We start from the raw sequence: 18041 nt of genomic DNA, 5'->3' as shown, positions 1-18041 counted from the left end.
GCACGTGACCACTACCAATATTTCACTGGCAACATGATTATTAATAATTCCTACAGGCTACAAGGCTACAAAGTACAATCTCCCTGACGCCTCACGCCTGACGGCGTAACAGTCACCTCTCAATGAACTGATTTCATACCGATACCAGCACGAACATTCGATTGTAGTCTACACTTTCCTCTATTTAATGCTTTGTGCTGATGATATTGATTGGTCCTGGTCCGAAAATCCTGCTTGATTAAATAACTGCTCTACGGGTCTCTACCCCCCAACCTCCTTTCACTCTCTACCTCGCCATTGGACGGTTCCCCAGGACCGACTCGTCCATCCCTCGTCCATCCTCGTCCCTGTCCGCTTCTTGAGTCGCGTGTGGTACTTAGAATCCAGCTCGATAGCTGCATGTAGACGTTCCAAGGACGGTCAAGCGTCGCTGGCATTCAACAGAACCGGCTCCCCGGGAAAGCTTCCTACGCAATCGCTTAGGCTCGATTATCTGGCGAAGGTACTTCCTGGCTCCCGCTAGCTTTGCTGCTTGAGAGCTCTGAACACCTTCCTGTTGTTGCATTCGAAGAACTCCGAAGACAGCCCGGCCCTCACTTTACATCTTCCCAGGGACAATAAACCCTCACTCCTACGTAATTCAATGGCTAAGCAGCTCCGATCTGGACCGTTGCAGATATGTTTGGCTTCACTGTGTCGAGCATAAACAGTATGTTACCAGCTTCCTTTCCTTCAGTATTCCAGTGTCTCCTTCTCGATGTTCCCTTGTATGGATGACCCTCTTGAGCCCTGGGAATACCCTATCTGCCTTGAAACCAAACATGCTGTCTGGCAATGGAGCGGTTGCTATTTCATTTTATGAATTTCATACGAAACCAAGCTTTGGATCCTTGGTCCATGGATATTGGTATATCTATACGGAGCCGATGTTACACCGCCTGAGTCCTTGGTGTCAGGAAAGAACAAGAGTGCATCGGCCCAGATCGCTCGAATGGATATCCGAGTGTCAAGAATGCGACATATACTACCAATAATAGACCATTGGTCCCGTCACCGTACCGCATTCGAAATCCACCGAAAGTAGTCCCAGGCTCCAATCACCACGTGTTTATTTCCTTGTCGTCCAAGTCTGCAAGTTCTCTGCGAGTTCATATCAGCTAGTGGAGAGGCGATGAGCATTTTTGAAAATATTCTAATAAAACCAAACAGGTTCTCTAATTGCCTCTCGCTATGATCCGGAACAGGAACGAGCAGCTCCCGCTCTGCCGCGTGAAATATTCCTTCCTCGTCACCGTTCGGTCCAGTTACAGGCTGCTTCATGGACAGCAGAATCCCACCCAGATGTAGCAAGGTCGTTTTCCAATGTCCGGAAGCCATCGGACATAGGCGAGGAACATCTGAAGACGCTCAATCTTTCGTGGACGCAGGTGGAAAAGATCGAGCAGATATGCAATTCTCCATCAATCCCGCCAGTGGAATGGCTGGGGCCGCCCCAGCCTGCATCAACGCCTTCTACACATTCACCACGGCTTAGTGATGGTCGTACGGCGCCGCAGCATCGAGACTTCCATGGCAGGATTAAAGAATTCCAGGTACCGAACAGTACAGCGTACTCCGTCCTGTCAAGGAAAGCCCAGGGAGGAGCTCCAGCGCCGCGACTTAGTCATAGTCGCCGCTTTTGGGAAGCTCTCGACGAGAGTGCCTATTATTGGGACACTACTCAGGATCATTACATCCCCCCAAGGGGGGAACTAGACGGGAGCCATGAGGCTTCTCCGCCTGGCTCCACTGTTGGCGCTGAAGACTCTAGTACCGAAGCGACAGCGCAGGCGTCTGATATCCATCCCCAGAAAAAGCAAAAACCGTCGCCTGTGACTCCGTCACCTAGCGCAACGCAAAGCCCATTTCCTCCCCTTACCGCCCTTAATTCGAATGCAAGTACGCCCTCCGGGCCGTCGTCGGGCACAACTTCCCACCAAGCAGTCGCTGCGAGAGGCCTGCCTCGTGGTACAATGTATACGGGCTACCGTATCTCCTCGCCTACAGAAGTCCCCATGAACGCACTGCCCGCTCTTATTCGGGGCTTCATGGAGCCTATTGCCTGGGCTCATGGCCTGTCGGTGACAACCCCGCGCCGTGCTCCTGTTGTGAAGCTGGGATCTGTGCTCTGGCCCGTGCGCCTCACACACGGCATCTACCGGCCCGATACGGATCGAGTCCGAGCCAGGGCTGGTTGGATTAAAGGACCTATTATAGGCGTAAGATGCGCGGACGCTGGCGAGAGTTGGTTTGGTAAGCAGATCATTCCGAAGGAGCTCGAGGGCTTGGTTGAGGAGCTTCAAAAGGATCAAGACCAAACCGATGGCCTTTCTTCGAAGGAAGAAATCCTGGAGCTCGTCCGCGACTTCGGTGTCCTACTACTACTCGCTCAAGAGCGCGCTAGGGAGAAAGATTGGGAAGGGAAGCGACCTGGCGAGGGGATGTGGTGGACGACCACCCCGCGCTGGGGTGGGGGGCCTGGTGGCGAAATGGGGGAAGGGTTAAGTGACGAGGAAATCAAGAATGGAGCCACGGAAGCTGGCGCCGGCGCTGCAAACAACGAGAAATCGAGCTCGGATGCTAAAGCAGCGGAGAAGCAAAAGAAATCCCAATCTGCGGCGGAGAGGCGCAAGCTGGCAGCATTAGAGGCTTGGAAGACCTTGAGGCCTAGCCAACCATATTGGGACATCAAAACGGTGTACGAGGCGATCGGGAAGCCAGACGAGAAGGATTGGGACGAGGTAAGGCCGCACCCAGTTCCGCTTGCATCCATCCCATCCCGTTCAACCTACGATATTCGGCTGACATTTCATCGATAGGTCTACCTCCTCTCTGCGGTTCACTCGCACATTTCGATCCTGCGTCTCCGCGTGCATCGGGCTTACGTCGCGTTCTTGACCTCCGGCCAATTCCCGAACCCGGTGCCTGAAGATCCAGATTGGTGCCGACCCACGCTGAAACGCACGCAATGGTTCGACATGTTCAACATGGTCGAGCGAATCGAAGCAGTGAGAGCGACGTGGGGTGTTTTGAGTTGGCTGACGCGGAGTCGGGAGGATAGTGACGTGGAGATGAAGGGTACTTGAGGGGAACGGCACATGTAAGGACTCTGGAGATGGGTGGAGAGATTTCGGATATCTATTGTTAGCTAATATCCTGCAGTTGTGATTATAAATTATCACTAAATTCCGTAGATTGAAGCACCTCCCTCATCAGGTCTCGTATCCCCGGTAAGCTCTCTTGGAAGAATAACTAAATATATGTTTCTGGTTTCTGCGCAGCTTCGGCCTTTGCAAGCGTCCCTGACTTTTCAACGAATCATTATATCAGTCAGCAAACCGAAGGTCCCGTCGTTTGTCTCGTCCTCAGGGTCTTGACGAACAGAAACACGTTTGGAACACACGCTAACCAGAACGGGGCATTGCAATCCTTGCTCATACATCCTCGGTGTGCCTCCACTACTTTTTGCTGTCCAAAACAAAATGCAAGATATCGCTTTGCATATTAGCTGTGTACAATGCTTAGTGAATAGGTAATCATTTGTTATGTCTAGTTATGATAATCCTTCTCCGCGGCGAGGAGCCGTCCTCGTGCTATATAACTGTCCTCGAACATGTCCTAGCCTTCAACGTCTCACTATTCAAGTTGGCAATTCTTACATCTTAACTATTAGTCACCAATTGGTCCTACTATCATACTCCACTATCATATTTCACTATCAACCATGAAGGCTATCGTCGTGGAAGAGTTTGGCGGCCCAGACCGCCTGGTCATGAAAGCCGTCCCCACCCCCGAGCCCAAAGCAGGCTTCGTCCTCATCAAGATCCGAGCCTTCGGCCTCAACCACGCCGAAATGTACATGCGACGCGGCGATTGGGCCGAAGCCATGCCCATCATCGGCATAGAGTGCGTCGGAACTGTCGCCGCCTGTCCCGGGAGTGAATTTCAGCTCGGTACCGCCGTCGTTAGCCTGATGGGAGGACTCGGCCGCACCATCAACGGTAGCTATGCGGAGTACACGAACGCGAGTGTCGCAACCGTCGTTGAGCTTGGCACAGTCGACTCGCTTCCTTTGCCCTGGGACCAGCTCGCGGCCATCCCCGAGACCTACGCGACGGCATGGACATGCCTGTTTCAGAACCTCGAACTCCGCGCTGGACAGACATTACTCGTCCGCGGCGCTACCTCCGCGCTGGGGAAGGCGGCGGTCAAGTTAGCCGTGAACAAGGGGGTCAAGGTCTTCGCGACGACGCGGAAAGCGCAGCGCCATAACGAACTGATTGCGCTGGGCGTCGAGAGAGTCGAGCAGGAAGGCCCGGGCCTGCCGGAGCGGCTTAGTATCGCGTGTCATAAGCCGTCGAAATTCGATGCTGTTTTAGAGTTGATCGGGAACAGCACGTTGTTGGAATCGCTGACGGTTATCCGGCGCGGAGGGCGGCTGTGCCTGGCTGGATTCCTTGGAGGGCTCGAGCCGATTGTAGATTTCAATCCGCTGCTTCAAATGGCTAGCGGGGTGCATTTCAGCTTTTTCGGAAGCTTTGTATATGGAACGTTGGAGTTTCCGCTGGCTGATGTGCCGTTGCTGGAGATTTTCCAGACGGTTGCCGATGGGAAGATCGAGGAGAAACCGGTTAGGGTGTTCCGATTTGAGGAAAAGGAGATCCGTGAAGCGCACCGGGCGATGGAAGGTAGTGCGGCAAATGGGAAGATGGTGGTTCTTGTAGATTAGCTCTGGAGATATCCGGTTATGACAGAATTGTCAGCGCCAGAGATAGGTTCACTGAATAAACGTGCGGCTTTAGTGCTCTATTCATGACTTAACCGTACTGATATTGCAACCCCAAGCCGCCATCGGTTCCTTGTGTGGAGAATATATATCCTCAGTAGACATCGACCCCTTCATTGTAAGGCGTCAGAAGTGGCGGATGTAGGACCAACATGAAGCGTATCAGTAGGCCTGTTCGTTTGATGAGACCCGAGCAACTTGCATGCATGTGCAGGGTCAACGAGTCCTATCCGAGTCTAGTCGTCTTCACATTTTACCTGTAACCTTCCTAGCTTCTTTCGTGCATTACTACCTACTGAGTAATATTACTCAGCGAGAGAGTCTCTACAACACTCGCTTTGCACTGCTGAGCGGGGGCCTACTCTATACTGTCATGGTCCCCAATCCTATTTTCCACACTCTATATCGGGCTTAATATCTGTTTAGAAGAGCTGAGACAATAGTGTTCGACTATCAGGACAGGAAGGAAAGAACCAGTGCTGTACTCTTCCAACAGGCATGGATGACAATGGAGGGACGTCCCACTTCCGCCGTTGGTAGCCAGGAGTTGAAGTTCATAACTTTCAGTGACCCAACAAGCTCCAGAAGTACACAAAACCGGCAAATTGTTCGCAGCCATGCGATCAAGGGATACCATCGTCGAAGGATCGCTGACCGGCAAAGCATGAATCGAATTGAACTAGATGTTGCCCCTCTCTTTTATCGTCACCTTAATCCTGATCACTCTGCTATACAGAAGGACGAACAACTGTTGAACATTGAACAAAGCACCAGCAGCAACATCCCTAGCCCTCGTCCAGTGACGGTGCTTGATACTGGGCTTATGGATCCGTTTTTCCAGTATCCAATCCGTATGGGTGGACATGAGCAAGAGTTGTACAATCACTGTATGTCCCCTCTTGTCTTCAGATCGTGTCGCACGGTCATATGTGCCTATTTTGCTATACGTGATAGTTCTCATTGATAAGTAGTGTACGATGGAACTTGCATCATGTTCCGAACGATGCGAGACTTCGGATTCCTCAATCAAGTCCGACAGTCCTCTGCATTCTGCCAAACAATGGCAATGTCATCCTGGCACCTTGCCCATCTTAGATCGAGCGGAAGCAAATCAGATCACCTTCGGTACTCAATGAGCGCCGTGCGGAGACTCCAGCAGCAGTTAGACCACCCACAGGACTCCTTCACGGATGAGGCGATATGTGCTATTTTAGCCTTTGCATGTGGTGCAGTACGGCAAACAGTGGTGATAGTGAGAATCGCGCTGACGGTGATAGCAGAACCTTGTAAAGGACTCTCGGGCGTTGAATGTGCATCTGGATGGCTTAGCCAGCGTTCTTCGAAGAAGAGGGGGCCTTCAGACTTTGGACACCAATCCTTTACTGAGGGTTATGTTATATTGGTGAGATCTATACTCTTCATCAGTCCTCTTGATGCTGGAATAGCAACATGTAGAAGCTGAGGATGAAACAGGGTCGACGTGAACGGATCATATATCCAGGATATAGTACCACGTTTCCTTCCGCCCTTTCATTTGGTTCCAAGCGCGCAAAGCATCCACGAAGCAAATCTGCCACCCCAAACCGCTGACACTCCGATTTTATCTTGTATACACGCGTCTGATAAGCCCCTAGTGATGCGAATACATGAAGCTATCAAAGCTGCGCAGACTCTGATGCGCACTGAAAGCAAGATACGAGATCTTTGGAGCGACACTATCTTCCCTGGATTCCACATTTCGCCTATTCTCCACGACCTCCTATCCATGCACCGACCTGCAGATGGAAGCCAAACGGCTCTGGTAACTGAGGTATTCAGACTTGGTGCGATACTTTATATCACTCAATTGAGGGGAAAGTTCGGGATCGACATTATCCCTGGCCGATTGTACGCGGACAAGCTCCGAGACATTGCAAGATCCACGGTCATCGAGGGGAGGAGTGCCAGGCTGATCTTGATCTGGAGTCTGACCGTAGCGTCGGTCTCGTCGTCTTTGTCTCTTGGAAGTCGAACATCGTTTGCTGACTTGCTAAAGGAAGCAGCGAGGACTCTGGATATCGACACATATGAGGATCTCAGGGCTTCTGTGACACAGTTCCTTTGGGATGAAGAGCTTCTAAAGGGCCAGTTAGGGAGCTTGGTGTACCTATATCCAACCTGACGCGTGGATGCTGCTGATAATGACATTACATGTTGAGTCTATTCGGCTAGGATAGTTCTAGTAATACCAATTGAAGTTCCGAGCTTCATACGGACAAGTTGAGATCTCGATATGGCATCAATTTATTCGATTGTCAAACTATCATATGGGTGTTATGTCCCAGTTAACTGTTGGTTATAATTACCATCAACAATTTGCCTGATCGAGTTTAGCGCTCGTTGCTCCGGATTTATGCCATCGAAATTTTGCCCTGTGCCTCTAAACTCCGACCTCCTCCGGGCTTTCTCCCTCTGTCCAACCTTCTCCTTTAACACCGTCTTATTAAATAGTGGATGTCCGGAGTTAACTGGTTCTGAAACAGGAAATACGGCCATAAGGACTAGAGCTCCGGATCATATTGACTGGAGATTGGAGATGGATGGCTGTGGAGATGTAGAAGTATATAAGATCGTAGGAATCATGCCAATGTCGCAATCGACTTCAGACTCACCATCAGGAGAAACTAGCCAAGTCATACCGCTCACAACTGGACCTCACTCAATCTTCAATAACCAGACCAGTCGAACTTAACTATTGTTACCACGGAGAGCTGCCGTCAAGATGACTCAATTCGGTTTCCACACCACCGGCCAGCAGGTTGTCGAGGCATTCCCAGAGCAGGCCAAAGGCAGGACCTGTAGGTACCTCCCTCTGTATGGCCCTTAACCGTATATTGACCTCAACAGTCGCCGTCACTGGCGCCAGCGAGAATGGACTCGGAGCCACCACCGCCACCTCCCTGGCCCACGGGCACCCCGCCGCCATCTTCCTCCTCGCGCGTAGCGAATCCAAAATCACACCCGTCATCCAGAAGATCCACGCGATCGATCCGTCGATCAAAGCCGTCTTCGTGAACGTCGACCTCACCGACCTCGACTCCATCCGCGCCGCCGCCTCTGCGATCCAATCGCAAACCTCTAAACTTGACGTCCTCATCAATAACGCCGGCGTGATGGCAATCATGGACTACACGCTCAACAAAGCCGGTATCGAATACTAATTCGCGGCGAACCACGTGGGCCACTTCCTCTTCACCGCCCTCCTTACCCCGCTGCTCCTCGCCGCCGGCAACGGCAGCCGTATCGTCAACCTCAGCAGCGCCGGGCACCAAAACGCGCCTGTCCGATTCGACGACTACAACTTCTCCGACGGCAAGGCATACAGCCCCTGGGAGAGCTACGGGCAGAGCAAGGCCGCCAACATCCTCTTCAGCCTGGAGCTCGCGAAGCGGGGCGCGGCCAGGGGACTCCTCGCGTTTAGCGTGCACCCGGGAAGTATTTACGAGACAAACCTCGTGGCCCATCTTACCCAGGAGCAGGTCCAGAACATTGGTGAGATGGCGAAGTCGTATGGTTTTGAGATCGACCCGCGGAAGACGAAAGAGGAGGGATGCGCGACGTCGTTGGTGGCGGCGTTGGATCCGCGGGTGGAGAGCCAGAGCGGGAAGTATTTTGTGGATTGCGCGGTGAAGCAGCAGAAGGCCTGGGCGGCGGATCCGGAGGATGCGGCGAGGTTGTGGACGTTGAGTGAGGAGCTTGTGGGGCAGAAGTTTGAGTTGTGAGAGGGCGGACGGATGGGGGGCGGCCACCTTTTTGGCTTCGTTTCTTCAGGGACCAATAATGAATAGCAGAATGACAAGAGCTCGCATATATAGATCCTGGATTTGAATTAATTTCCTTGGGGCAATAAAAATTTCACATTTTCAACATTGCTATGCTATCGCATCGTAAGAATTTGTGAACCAGAACGCGCTCTTTGACAACTCAACTACGAATAAGCGATCATCCAACCTCCCACTCTTCTAGTGCATGCCTCTCTCATAAGTATTCATCAAGCTGCCGATGAACGACAAGACCAGCCGGCTCCGCACTTGGCAAATATCCTCCGGCACCAACCAAATCGTCGCGCCCATCTTTCTCGCAATGCTAATGGCCAACTTCGCATTCGCATACGCCTCCTCATCCGTTCGGCCCGGCGCCACGAGGTCATAGTCGACGTAACTGCTCTTCATCCCATTGAGCACATCCAGGAGGAAGATGCCATTCCCCAGCGACTGATCCTTAAACGACCGAATCGTTGAGCTCCTTCCTCCCTTCTTAGCCATGTCGTTTGCCCACCGTACCATATCCGTATCCGTAATCTCTCGCTTTCCCATCTGCTGCGCTAGCGACGATAGTGTCGACACGATGTCCTTCCGCATGAGCTGCCACACCAACCCGAGCGTCAGCGTACGCTGCCCGTCCGTGATGTCCGCCCCCTGCACGCCCACGAGGCTGAACTGGTTCTGCTTGCCCAGCTCGAGCGCGTAGTTAGTGTTCTCCAGCGCCTTGAACCGCATCAGCTCGCCGCCGCTCACCGGTGCCTTGTTCACGTGCCGCCAGTTGACCGTGCCCGGGATCACCTTGTCGAACGCCTGCAGTAGCACGACGCCGTCACGCAGGTCGTCGAAGAAGGAGACCACTGTCGGTTGCACGTCGAGGGAGTTGAGCCACAGGGTGAAGACGCGGGCTTCGCGCTCGCCCTCGGCGTCGAAGTCGTCGATGTCGGCTTTTTCTTCCTCGGTGATCGGGTCGAGGCCGGGGTGCGTGTTGAAGAGGTTCGCGACGAACGCGAGGTTGAGCTTCGGGTTGCCGGCGACAAGGGAGGTGGGGGTCAGGAATTTGCGGCATTCCAGCTTGTCGGCGTTGTCGAGGACTTGCTCGGCGCGTTGGAGGAGATCGCGAGTCTGGAGGGGGCCGCGGGAGCATACATCGGGGGCGAGTTGGTTGAGGAGGACGGTGTAGTTCTCGCCATCTTTGACGTCGGTGGAGAAGTTGGAGACGCTATTCGAGTCAGTTTTGGTATGGTGGCACTGAGGCGTGTCACTTACGTCCTATTCCATTTGGCGTTCTTAAGGTGGTAGTTGAACCAACGCAATAAGATCTGCTCCGGTGGAAGTCGTAGGAACTGTTCCAGAGTCTCATCCTCGTCCAGCAATCGGTACAGCTCCGGATGCAGTTTGATATCGATTTTTCCAAGCAAACCTCTCCGGATGATCTGCCAAATCAATCCAAGAATCAAATGCTCCCGAACCTCGATGATATCGCCGCTACCAATGTTGACCACCGAGCAGCCAATACCCTTCGCCGAGTTGATGACGATATTGTTGTTTTCAGTCATATGGAACGCATTCAACGTCTTGATCTTCACCCCCGGTCGGTTCAGCACGCGCTCGTCGATCGTGTCCGGAACGCTATCGTTGATCAACTTAGCAAGCACCAACCCATCCTTGCAATCGTCGAACATCTCGAACGTATCGGTCGCGAACGGCAGCCGGTGCCCGATATCCGGATCGCCAGCGAGGACGGCGTTGATGTGCCGGGTGAACTCCGTCCTTTCATCCTCGTTGATCGTATGCGTTACGTTCGAGGACGAGCCCTGGACTTGTATACGTCCGCCACCATGGCTGCCCTTGTGCGCATGCCCGGATGCGGCAGGCAACGCACTCCCTGCACCGGAGAGTCCTCTCGACCGTTGGGGGCCGGTCGACATGCGCTGTTGCGCGGGAGAGGATTCTCGTAATTTCGAGATGAGCTGTACCGCAATACCGTCAGCAGTTGCGGAGGATACAGACTGGCAGGGAATGACATACATCGACATAGTCCTCGAGCTCCACCCTTCTTGAGCTATCTAGCTCGACCTCCTTAAGCGCCTGGCGCACGACGTCATACGGCTGTCGCTCCGTGGTTTGCGTGGCCTTGATCACGGTGGCCTCGTCGAGGTAGCCTTTGTCGTCCACGTCGAGTTTACGGAAGGCATTTTGGAGGTCGAAGATCTCATTCTGGGGGAATTGAGGATACTTCCTGAAGAGGTGCAGTGAGTATTAGCTTCCTGCGCCATACTAAGGCGTATTATACGCACCTCTGTAGCTTTATGACATTCATGATGAATGATGTTTGTCCTTAGTGCCGGTAGCGAAACCGAAGGAGAGGGCGCAGGCGGGGATGTGCGGATCTCGCAGAATGGACGGAAACCCAGGAAACCTTTTGTATCCGGCTGTTGCCTTGTCCTGAAAATAGAAGATCCAGGCACGCGAATTGATTGATAGAGGATCGGAACCCGGAATTGCGTGGACACTCGGGGAGAATGATACTGTTGGTTGTTGGTTGCGTGGGCAAGTGACGTTGACGTCTTCATCACTAGGGCTCGTGCCGCTCGTCAGGCTGTCAGGCTAAATGGGTGGCGGGGCAGAGCAGACATTGATTCCTGTCAGCCTGAGGCAGTACCGCACCGCAAGCCCGGTTTTTACTCCCCAGCTGCCCCTATCACCAGTCTAGACAACATCTACTGTCGGTACATAGGAACAATATTAATAAATCTGGCCTGCATTCCTCTGCGCCGTTTACGAGTACAGGTAGATCTAAAGATCTATATGAATTATGAACCATCCCTTTTACATTAATCTCGTTCAGAGCTGTGGTTCCACAGGTACACCAACCTCATCAACCGCGCATCATTTTCTGCCCTGCTGTGCATCTAATGGTTAGCACCATCCCGATTTCTGTCCCCCAGGACTCCGTTTTCTATCTTAGGTAGTGCCGAGATCAGTTAGGTATTTAGTTTGAATATGATAGGCCGCATAAATATCAGATCACATCCGGAATACTCCCCATCTCCCGCCCCTTTCCCTCCACCGCTCCTCTCCCCCTAATCTCCAATCGCTATTCGCATACGCCGCTCTCAATCCCACCCCCAAGTACTGCCTGGTCTGCACCGGCGGCAAGATCCCATCATCCCACAATCTCGCACTCCCAAACACCGCCCGACTCTCCCTCTCGATCCGATCCCGCAGCCCCGTATCCACCTGTTTCCCCACCGCCTCCATCACCGACGTCAACTGATCCGGCCCCATCACGCTCGTCCGCGCATTCGGCCACGTAAATAGCAACCGCGGCGAATATGCCCGCCCACACATCCCGTAGTTCCCCGCTCCCGCCGACGAACCCACCACGACCGTGAACTTCGGCACGTCGGCACACGCCACCGCGGTCACCAGCTTCGCCCCATCCTTCGCGATGCCACCCTTCTCCGCCTCCTTCCCGACCATGAACCCTGAGATGTTCTGCAGGAACACTAGCGGGATGCGTCGGCTCGCGCATAGCTGGATGAAATGCGCGCCTTTCACGGACGACGAGCTGAAGAGGATGCCGTTGTTCGCGAGTATGCCGACGGGGAAGCCATGGATGAATGCGAAGCCTGTGACCAGTGTCGAGCCGTAGGAAGGCTTGAATTCGGCGAACTCGGAGCCGTCGACGAGGCGCGCGATAATTTCGTGGATGGGGATCTGTTTGCGGAGGTTGGCGCCGACGATGCCGTGGAGCTCGGTGGGGTCGTAGAGTGGCTCTTTGAACTCGGTGGTGAGGTTGGATGGGCGGTCGAGGCCGCTTAGGATTTCTTCACCGCTGCGGTTGGGAGGGAGTCGGCCGAGGTTCAGGTTCGAGACGGACCGTCGGGCGAGAACGATGGCGTGCGCGTCGTCGACAGCAAGATAGTCCGCGACGCCGCTCTCTTCGGTGTGTAGCCTTCCACCGCCCAGATCTTCGGCGCTGACCACTTCCCCGGTCGCCGCTTTCACGAGGGGTGGGCCGGCGAGGAAAATGTGCCCCTGTTCCTGCACGATGATGGATTCATCGGACATAGCTGGCACGTATGCACCACCTGCCGTACATGGGCCCATGACAATGGAGATCTGCGGGATGCCTTTGGAAGACATGCGGGCCTGGTTGAAGAATATGCGGCCGAAGTGGTCGCGGTCGGGGAAGACGTCGGCTTGATGTGGGAGGTTGGCCCCGCCGGAGTCGACCAGGTAGATGCATGGTAATCTGTTTTCTTCGGCCACGGCTTGCGCTCGGAGATGCTTCTTTACGGTGATGGGATAGTATGTTCCTCCTTTTACTGTGCTGTCGTTCGCTACGATCATGCATGTTACGCCTTCAACGACACCAATCCCGGTGATTATCCCTCCGGAGGGGACATCCTCTCCGGGATAGACTTCATGCCCAGCAAGAGGCGACAACTCGAGGAATTCAGTTCCCGGATCTATCAGGGAAGTAACGCGGTCTCGGGGTAGCATCTTCCCTCGCGCAACATGCTTATCCCTCGCCTTCTGTGTTCCACCTTCTGATATTTTGACGTGCAATTGCTTCATTTCCTCCACCAGCTCATCCATCTGGCGTGCATTTTCCTTGAAATCCCCGGAAGATGTGTCGACCGCGGTCGGCAGGACGGAAATGGCATTCGCATGGTGGGAATGTGTATGTGTCGCGATGGTTCGTCTCGTCGTATTAGGGTGTCTCAATGAGCGACTGCGTAGTGAAGCGGTCCGAAATGACCTTCGCACGCACGAAGGGAGGGTAGAAGAAGACATTGTGTCTTGAGGGTCACTGCATATCCAAAATTCGCATGGAATATCCAGAATACAGGAGAAGGTCATTCAACTCCAGCAAATCTTGAGGGTGTGGTTGCTCTGACGTTGGAGACCCGTTAGGCCGATGCAAACCGGGACTGTGGAGGGGTTGGTCCCCTGTAACTGCAAATCCGGGGCATCGGACTTTCGAGCAGAAGCCGAGACATGAAAGATGCGGATGCAGGATATGATGGTAGAAACTTATCTTTAAGAGCTAGGAACAGTTATTCAACTTCATCGCTTTTAGTCTACTTAGGCAACGAACGTTCTTTGGTGCCGTCGTAGCAGCAATGGCATCCCGCACCACCCCCATACGCTTTGCAAACAGCATCCGACTAGCCTGTCGTCCACGGCGAAGAAGGGCCGGCATTTCGCTCCAATTCGCACGAGCGGCGTCAACGAAACATCCGAAAGGGTTCGTTCCGCCGTCCAAAGAAGATCTCGAAGAACTACGGGAGAGAGTACAGGAGTTCACCCGTACGCCCCCGGCGGACACTTCCCAGCGTAACCTAACCGGTTTCTAGGACGAGAGATCCCCGAAGAGGTCGCGACGAAGACCGATCGCGATAATGAGTTCCCGGCAGATATGTGGAAGAAACTCGGGGATGCGGGGCTCCTTGGGATCACAGCGGACGAGGAATACGGCGGGCTAGGGATGGGATATCAGGCCCATTGTGTGGTGATGGAGGAGCTCAGTCGGGCATCTGGTATGCATATGACGTCGTCCCTGAATTCAAACAAGGTATACTGATTGATCCAGGCAGCATTGGACTTTCATACGCCGCGCATTCCCAGCTATGTGTGAACCAGCTCATGCTGAACGGAACGCAGGAGCAGAAAGTAGAGTGGCTCCCTAGACTGTTGTCCGGGGATGCAATCGGCGCGTTGGCTATGTCAGAGCATTCGGCGGGCTCAGATGTCGTGAGCATGAAGATGACGGCCAAGGAAGTCGACGGGGGCTATCTTCTCAACGGCACCAAGATGTGGATCACCAACGTACGTCACCCCTCATTGGCACTCTATCTACTATCACGCGGTCTCCCGACAATGACTTAAACTAACATCCCTCCCCTAGGGCCCCGACGCCGACCTCGTCATCGTCTACGCCAAAACCAACCCCTCCGCCGCTAGCAAAGGCATCACTGCCTTCCTCGTCCCCACCACCACCGCCGGCTTCTCCTGCGCCCGCAAGCTCGACAAGCTCGGCATGCGCGGCAGCAACACCGGCGAGCTCCTCCTCACCGACGTCTTCGTCCCCGCAACCCACGTGCTCGGCCGCGTCGACGCCGGTGTGCGCGTCCTCATGGAAGGCCTCGACCTCGAGCGCCTGGTCCTCTCGGCGGGCCCGCTGGGGATCATGCAGGCGTGTTTGGATAATGCGCTGCCGTACACGCATCAGCGGAAGCAGTTCGGGGTGCCGATCGCGACGAATCAGCTGGTGCAGGGTAAGTTAGCGGATATGTACACGCGGTGGCGGGCGAGTAGCGCGTTTACGTATGCGGTGGCGGAGGCGGTGGATCGGACGGCTGGGAGCGAGACGGGGGCGGTGGTGAGGACGCAGGATTGCGCGGGGGCGATCCTGTATGCGGCGGAGAGGGCGACGGAGTGTGCGTTGGATGCGATTCAGTTGATGGGGGGGACCGGGTATGTGAATGAGGTGCCGGTGGGACGGTTGTTGAGGGATGCAAAGTTGTATGAGATTGGGGCGGGGACGAGCGAGGTGCGGAGGATCGTAATTGGGAGGGCGTTTAATAAGGAGTATAGTGAGAGCAGATAAAAATGTGAATATCATGCGCTGTTTTGATGCAACGCGCGGTTGGGAGTCGTACATGGTTCGTTCACTATCCATCTCTAGTGATGCGCTATTGAGTCCGAAAAGATACACACTATTGTTCTATTGTTGAAGCCAAAGCCGAATGTACCTGTGGAGAGCGCCGTACCCACCCCTCCGTCATCCTTATATCGTCCATTGAGAAAAAGTCGCTTTTCGCATCCACGCCATCGATCATAAAATCGTACATCTCTGATCCCTCTTCCGATGAGCCCTCCTCCGCAACCCTTGCGACGAGTTCCCATACCCATCATGGTACCAATCCTTCTGTCTCCTCCCCATCCCATTCGCACCCCCCACCGTCCGCCCGCCCGAAGCCCGCAACCCATACCCCGGCCCCCCACTGCCACTATACCGCGTCGCATTCAACTCCATATCCTTCCTCAGAATCTGGCGGCACAGATCCCGAAACACCTCGTCGACGTTCGCACGCCGCCGGGCGCTGGTCTCGTAATACGGGGCGTTGCCCCAGTTCTGCGAGACCTGGAAGGCGCGGGTGCGCGAGACGGCGCGCTCGTCCTCGAGGTCGGATTTGTTGCCGACGAGGACGATGGGGACGCGCGGGTCATCTTTGATGCGGATGATTTGGTCGCGGAGGTCGGAGAGTTCGGCGAGGGAGGAGAGGGAGGTGATGGAGAAGACGAGGAGGAAGCCTTGGCCGGTTTTCATGTAGAGTTCGCGCATGGCGGCTGGTCGGTGATTAGGCGGATGGTCCGGTTGTTGGAATGAGGGACTCACTAAACTGTTCCGTGCCTGCGGTGTCGAGAATCTCGAGCACGACCTGCCGGCCGTCGACGTCTATGGTCTTTCGGTATGAGTCTTCGATGGTGGGGTCGTAGCTTTCGATCCACACATTTTGAACGAACTGGGCCGTGAGACAACTTTTCCCTACACCACCCGACCCTAGAACGACGATGTTGTATTCCGGCATGGTGTCAACTCAGCCTGGAGTTGGAATCGTAGATCTCAGCTACCTGCGGATGCTCCAGAACATCTCAAGCCCGAAGGACGTTTGGGGATGAGATACAAACAAAGACAAGATATCTAACAAGAAAATAAACACTGGACTCGCGTCTCTTTTGCTCTAGATTGTATCCACTACCAGCACCGAGCTGAGAATGTCTAATGTAAGGAATATGACGTTATATGGCTGGCAAAGTCCACGCCTGGCTGTGATCGATAGCCTAAACGAATTGGAGCGTCCAAATCGGTCTTGACCTCTTGATTATCCTGCACAGGGACGCAACGGTGCGTCACGGAGACGGAAACTCTAAAGCTTAAACCGCTAAGGGAATGGCTAGCGAGGGTAATTAGCTGCAAGTAATTGACCTGCAGAAGAAGCTCTACGGAGTGTGGAAGACGTGTAAAGTAGCCCACTTCCCCAGAGATATGGAAAGTCTAGAAACAAGGTTTCAGAAGACGGTTCCGCGGGGATAACCCGGTCGAATGGGTACCCAGCCAGAGCACTGGAACAGACTCAACCAGGAAGTACTGTGTCTCCTCGTGGAAGATCGGCGGGGACAATATGACGCGTGTAAAGTGCGTTGTATATGGAAGGCGGTAAACAAATGGGTAACGATAGTGGGGACGTTCGGTCGGAGAGGGTCAATCAAAGCCGCTTGCCGATTCAGGGAGACGAAAGGGCCATTATTTATGCCAAATTTCCGTCTCAATCAAATGGTCGTCTGGAACTTAGGAGGGCCGAGTTTAGGATTGCGTTGTTCAACGGGGCGCGGGCGATCAGGCAACAACCGCGTCCGAGCCGGCTTGGACAGGAATATTCGAGGGGGATATAGGGCGAGCGGGAAGGAGGAACAAAGCAAAAGGTCTGCATCACAGTTCACATTTAGCACATGGATTGACGAGATAAATTGACGTTGCGATTGACGTAGATTGGGCCGGATGGACCCTCCAACCAAACCAAGACAAGACAACGACGGGACGGGACGAGGATCCATTGCTGGGCTCCAATTCGCCTCGTCGGCTCGGGAAAGCAATCAAACAGGACGAATTTCCAATATGAGAATGGGTGGTCGGTGCAGGCCGAGGAAGTTAGGGTTGGGGGTGAAGGATGATTGTGCGAAATGCTATGTTGCAGAAGGGGGAAAGGAAAACGCATTGGGCATCATTTGGGCATTTGGGCATTTGGGCATGGCATATGTATGATATGAGACGCGGCGTATAGCTCCTTTGTAACCAAAGGATTTGAGACGTGTTCTGCTGATCCTTCGACACGTACCTTGGGGCCGAAAGGCTTGTCTGATGTTTGTTCTTCCTGTCGGACGCCGCGGAAGACGCCAATGGTTGTCGTGGAGGGGAAGGGATATGTGCGGGAATCCTAATGCCGTTCCGAGGACCTTGGGCTTTCCGTGTGAATGTTTCGGTTGCAGAGGTGATGGTTGATGGGCTTCTGGGGGGCTCGCTCGGTTGGAGAGGTTTCTTCAGCCTTCAGGAGCCCTATTAATCAATGGACGAGAGAGAAAGAGAGGAACAGTCGTCAGTCCGGCAATTGGAGAGGAGCAGGAAACAGCCGTCAGTCCGGGAACGCAGCTACCTAGGGATTCCTGCAGAGAATTGCGGCGATTGAGCAATGGGCAGAGGATTGGGACTTTAAGCGACTGGCGATCGTGTAGACTGGGGACTGGAGAGACGTGGGGCAGGAGGGATGAGCGGCGAAGCGATCCAGACTGATAACTAATAGGACTTACGGCTGCGTCTAAGAGGAGTGGAGTGGACAATA

General features: G+C 54.0%; 9 protein-coding genes across 9 annotated transcripts; 6 read left to right on the top strand and 3 right to left on the bottom strand.

Moving 5' to 3' along the window:
- Positions 1 to 1199: 1199 nt before the first annotated feature.
- Positions 1200 to 3125, top strand: P152DRAFT_389362 (uncharacterized protein; the record flags this gene model as incomplete). Its single annotated transcript, XM_033675979.1, has 3 exons — positions 1200 to 2283; positions 2353 to 2780; positions 2859 to 3125. Coding segments are annotated over 3 exons (1779 nt in total), but the record flags the coding sequence as incomplete, so codon positions are not given.
- A 635-nt stretch (positions 3126 to 3760) lies between these two features.
- P152DRAFT_427831 (zinc-binding alcohol dehydrogenase) lies at positions 3761 to 4768 on the top strand (the record flags this gene model as incomplete). Its single annotated transcript, XM_033677311.1, has 1 exon — positions 3761 to 4768. The coding sequence occupies one exon, from the start codon at positions 3764 to 3766 to the stop codon at positions 4766 to 4768; it is 1005 nt and encodes a 334-aa protein (XP_033537708.1).
- Positions 4769 to 5795: 1027 nt separating this feature from the next.
- Positions 5796 to 6986, top strand: P152DRAFT_389663 (uncharacterized protein; the record flags this gene model as incomplete). The annotated part of the gene is made up of 3 exons (XM_033675996.1): positions 5796 to 6056; positions 6106 to 6227; positions 6299 to 6986. Coding segments are annotated over 3 exons (1071 nt in total), but the record flags the coding sequence as incomplete, so codon positions are not given.
- Positions 6987 to 7564: 578 nt separating this feature from the next.
- P152DRAFT_504859 (NAD(P)-binding protein) lies at positions 7565 to 8586 on the top strand (the record flags this gene model as incomplete). Its single annotated transcript, XM_033682397.1, has 3 exons — positions 7565 to 7662; positions 7712 to 7974; positions 8182 to 8586. Exons 1-3 carry the CDS (start codon positions 7587 to 7589, stop codon positions 8584 to 8586), a joined length of 744 nt encoding a protein of 247 aa, XP_033537706.1. The 5' UTR covers positions 7565 to 7586.
- Positions 8587 to 8826: 240 nt separating this feature from the next.
- P152DRAFT_389358 (putative actin-bundling protein Sac6) lies at positions 8827 to 10310 on the bottom strand (the record flags this gene model as incomplete). Its single annotated transcript, XM_033675978.1, has 2 exons — positions 8827 to 9847; positions 9895 to 10310. 2 exons carry the CDS (start codon positions 10308 to 10310, stop codon positions 8827 to 8829), a joined length of 1437 nt encoding a protein of 478 aa, XP_033537705.1.
- Positions 10311 to 11313: 1003 nt separating this feature from the next.
- Positions 11314 to 13582, bottom strand: P152DRAFT_454323 (carboxyl transferase). Its single transcript, XM_033678569.1, has one exon. It carries the CDS (start codon positions 13429 to 13431, stop codon positions 11656 to 11658), a length of 1776 nt encoding a protein of 591 aa, XP_033537704.1. The 5' UTR covers positions 13432 to 13582; the 3' UTR covers positions 11314 to 11655.
- A 52-nt stretch (positions 13583 to 13634) lies between these two features.
- P152DRAFT_478661 (isovaleryl-CoA dehydrogenase) lies at positions 13635 to 15247 on the top strand (the record flags this gene model as incomplete). Its single annotated transcript, XM_033681672.1, has 4 exons — positions 13635 to 13947; positions 13995 to 14177; positions 14231 to 14466; positions 14546 to 15247. The coding sequence occupies exons 1-4, from the start codon at positions 13761 to 13763 to the stop codon at positions 15245 to 15247; spliced, it is 1308 nt and encodes a 435-aa protein (XP_033537703.1). The 5' UTR covers positions 13635 to 13760.
- Positions 15248 to 15300: 53 nt separating this feature from the next.
- Positions 15301 to 16489, bottom strand: P152DRAFT_110025 (ras small monomeric GTPase). Its single transcript, XM_033673621.1, has 2 exons — positions 16040 to 16489; positions 15301 to 15990 (listed from the first exon to the last, which is right to left on the bottom strand). Exons 1-2 carry the CDS (start codon positions 16230 to 16232, stop codon positions 15476 to 15478), a joined length of 708 nt encoding a protein of 235 aa, XP_033537702.1. The 5' UTR covers positions 16233 to 16489; the 3' UTR covers positions 15301 to 15475.
- Positions 16390 to 17585, top strand: P152DRAFT_109990 (uncharacterized protein). Its single transcript, XM_033673620.1, has 2 exons — positions 16390 to 17127; positions 17194 to 17585. The coding sequence occupies exons 1-2, from the start codon at positions 16748 to 16750 to the stop codon at positions 17465 to 17467; spliced, it is 654 nt and encodes a 217-aa protein (XP_033537701.1). The 5' UTR covers positions 16390 to 16747; the 3' UTR covers positions 17468 to 17585.
- Positions 17586 to 18041: the final 456 nt, after the last annotated feature.

This window comes from Eremomyces bilateralis (genome assembly GCF_010015585.1).
Source record: "Eremomyces bilateralis CBS 781.70 unplaced genomic scaffold P152scaffold_2, whole genome shotgun sequence".
In the NCBI taxonomy this organism is placed as follows: domain Eukaryota; kingdom Fungi; phylum Ascomycota; class Dothideomycetes; order Eremomycetales; family Eremomycetaceae; genus Eremomyces; species Eremomyces bilateralis.
Note: the sequence above shows the minus strand (reverse complement) of the source record. Positions and strands in the feature narration are given on the sequence as shown.

What these genes read in the sequence shown, in the direction of transcription:
- P152DRAFT_454323 (XM_033678569.1), bottom strand. Translation starts at nt 13,431, where the DNA reads ATGTCTTCTTCTACCCTCCCTTCGTGCGTGCGAAGGTCATTTCGGACC.
- P152DRAFT_110025 (XM_033673621.1), bottom strand. Translation starts at nt 16,232, where the DNA reads ATGCCGGAATACAACATCGTCGTTCTAGGGTCGGGTGGTGTAGGGAAA. An exon ending in CGCAGGCACGGAACAGTTTA is followed by an intron (nt 15,991 to 16,039) that starts GTGAGTCCCTCA and finishes ATCACCGACCAG; the next exon opens with CCGCCATGCGCGAACTCTAC.
- P152DRAFT_109990 (XM_033673620.1), top strand. Translation starts at nt 16,748, where the DNA reads ATGGGTACCCAGCCAGAGCACTGGAACAGACTCAACCAGGAAGTACTG. An exon ending in AAGGAGGAACAAAGCAAAAG is followed by an intron (nt 17,128 to 17,193) that starts GTCTGCATCACA and finishes CGATTGACGTAG; the next exon opens with ATTGGGCCGGATGGACCCTC.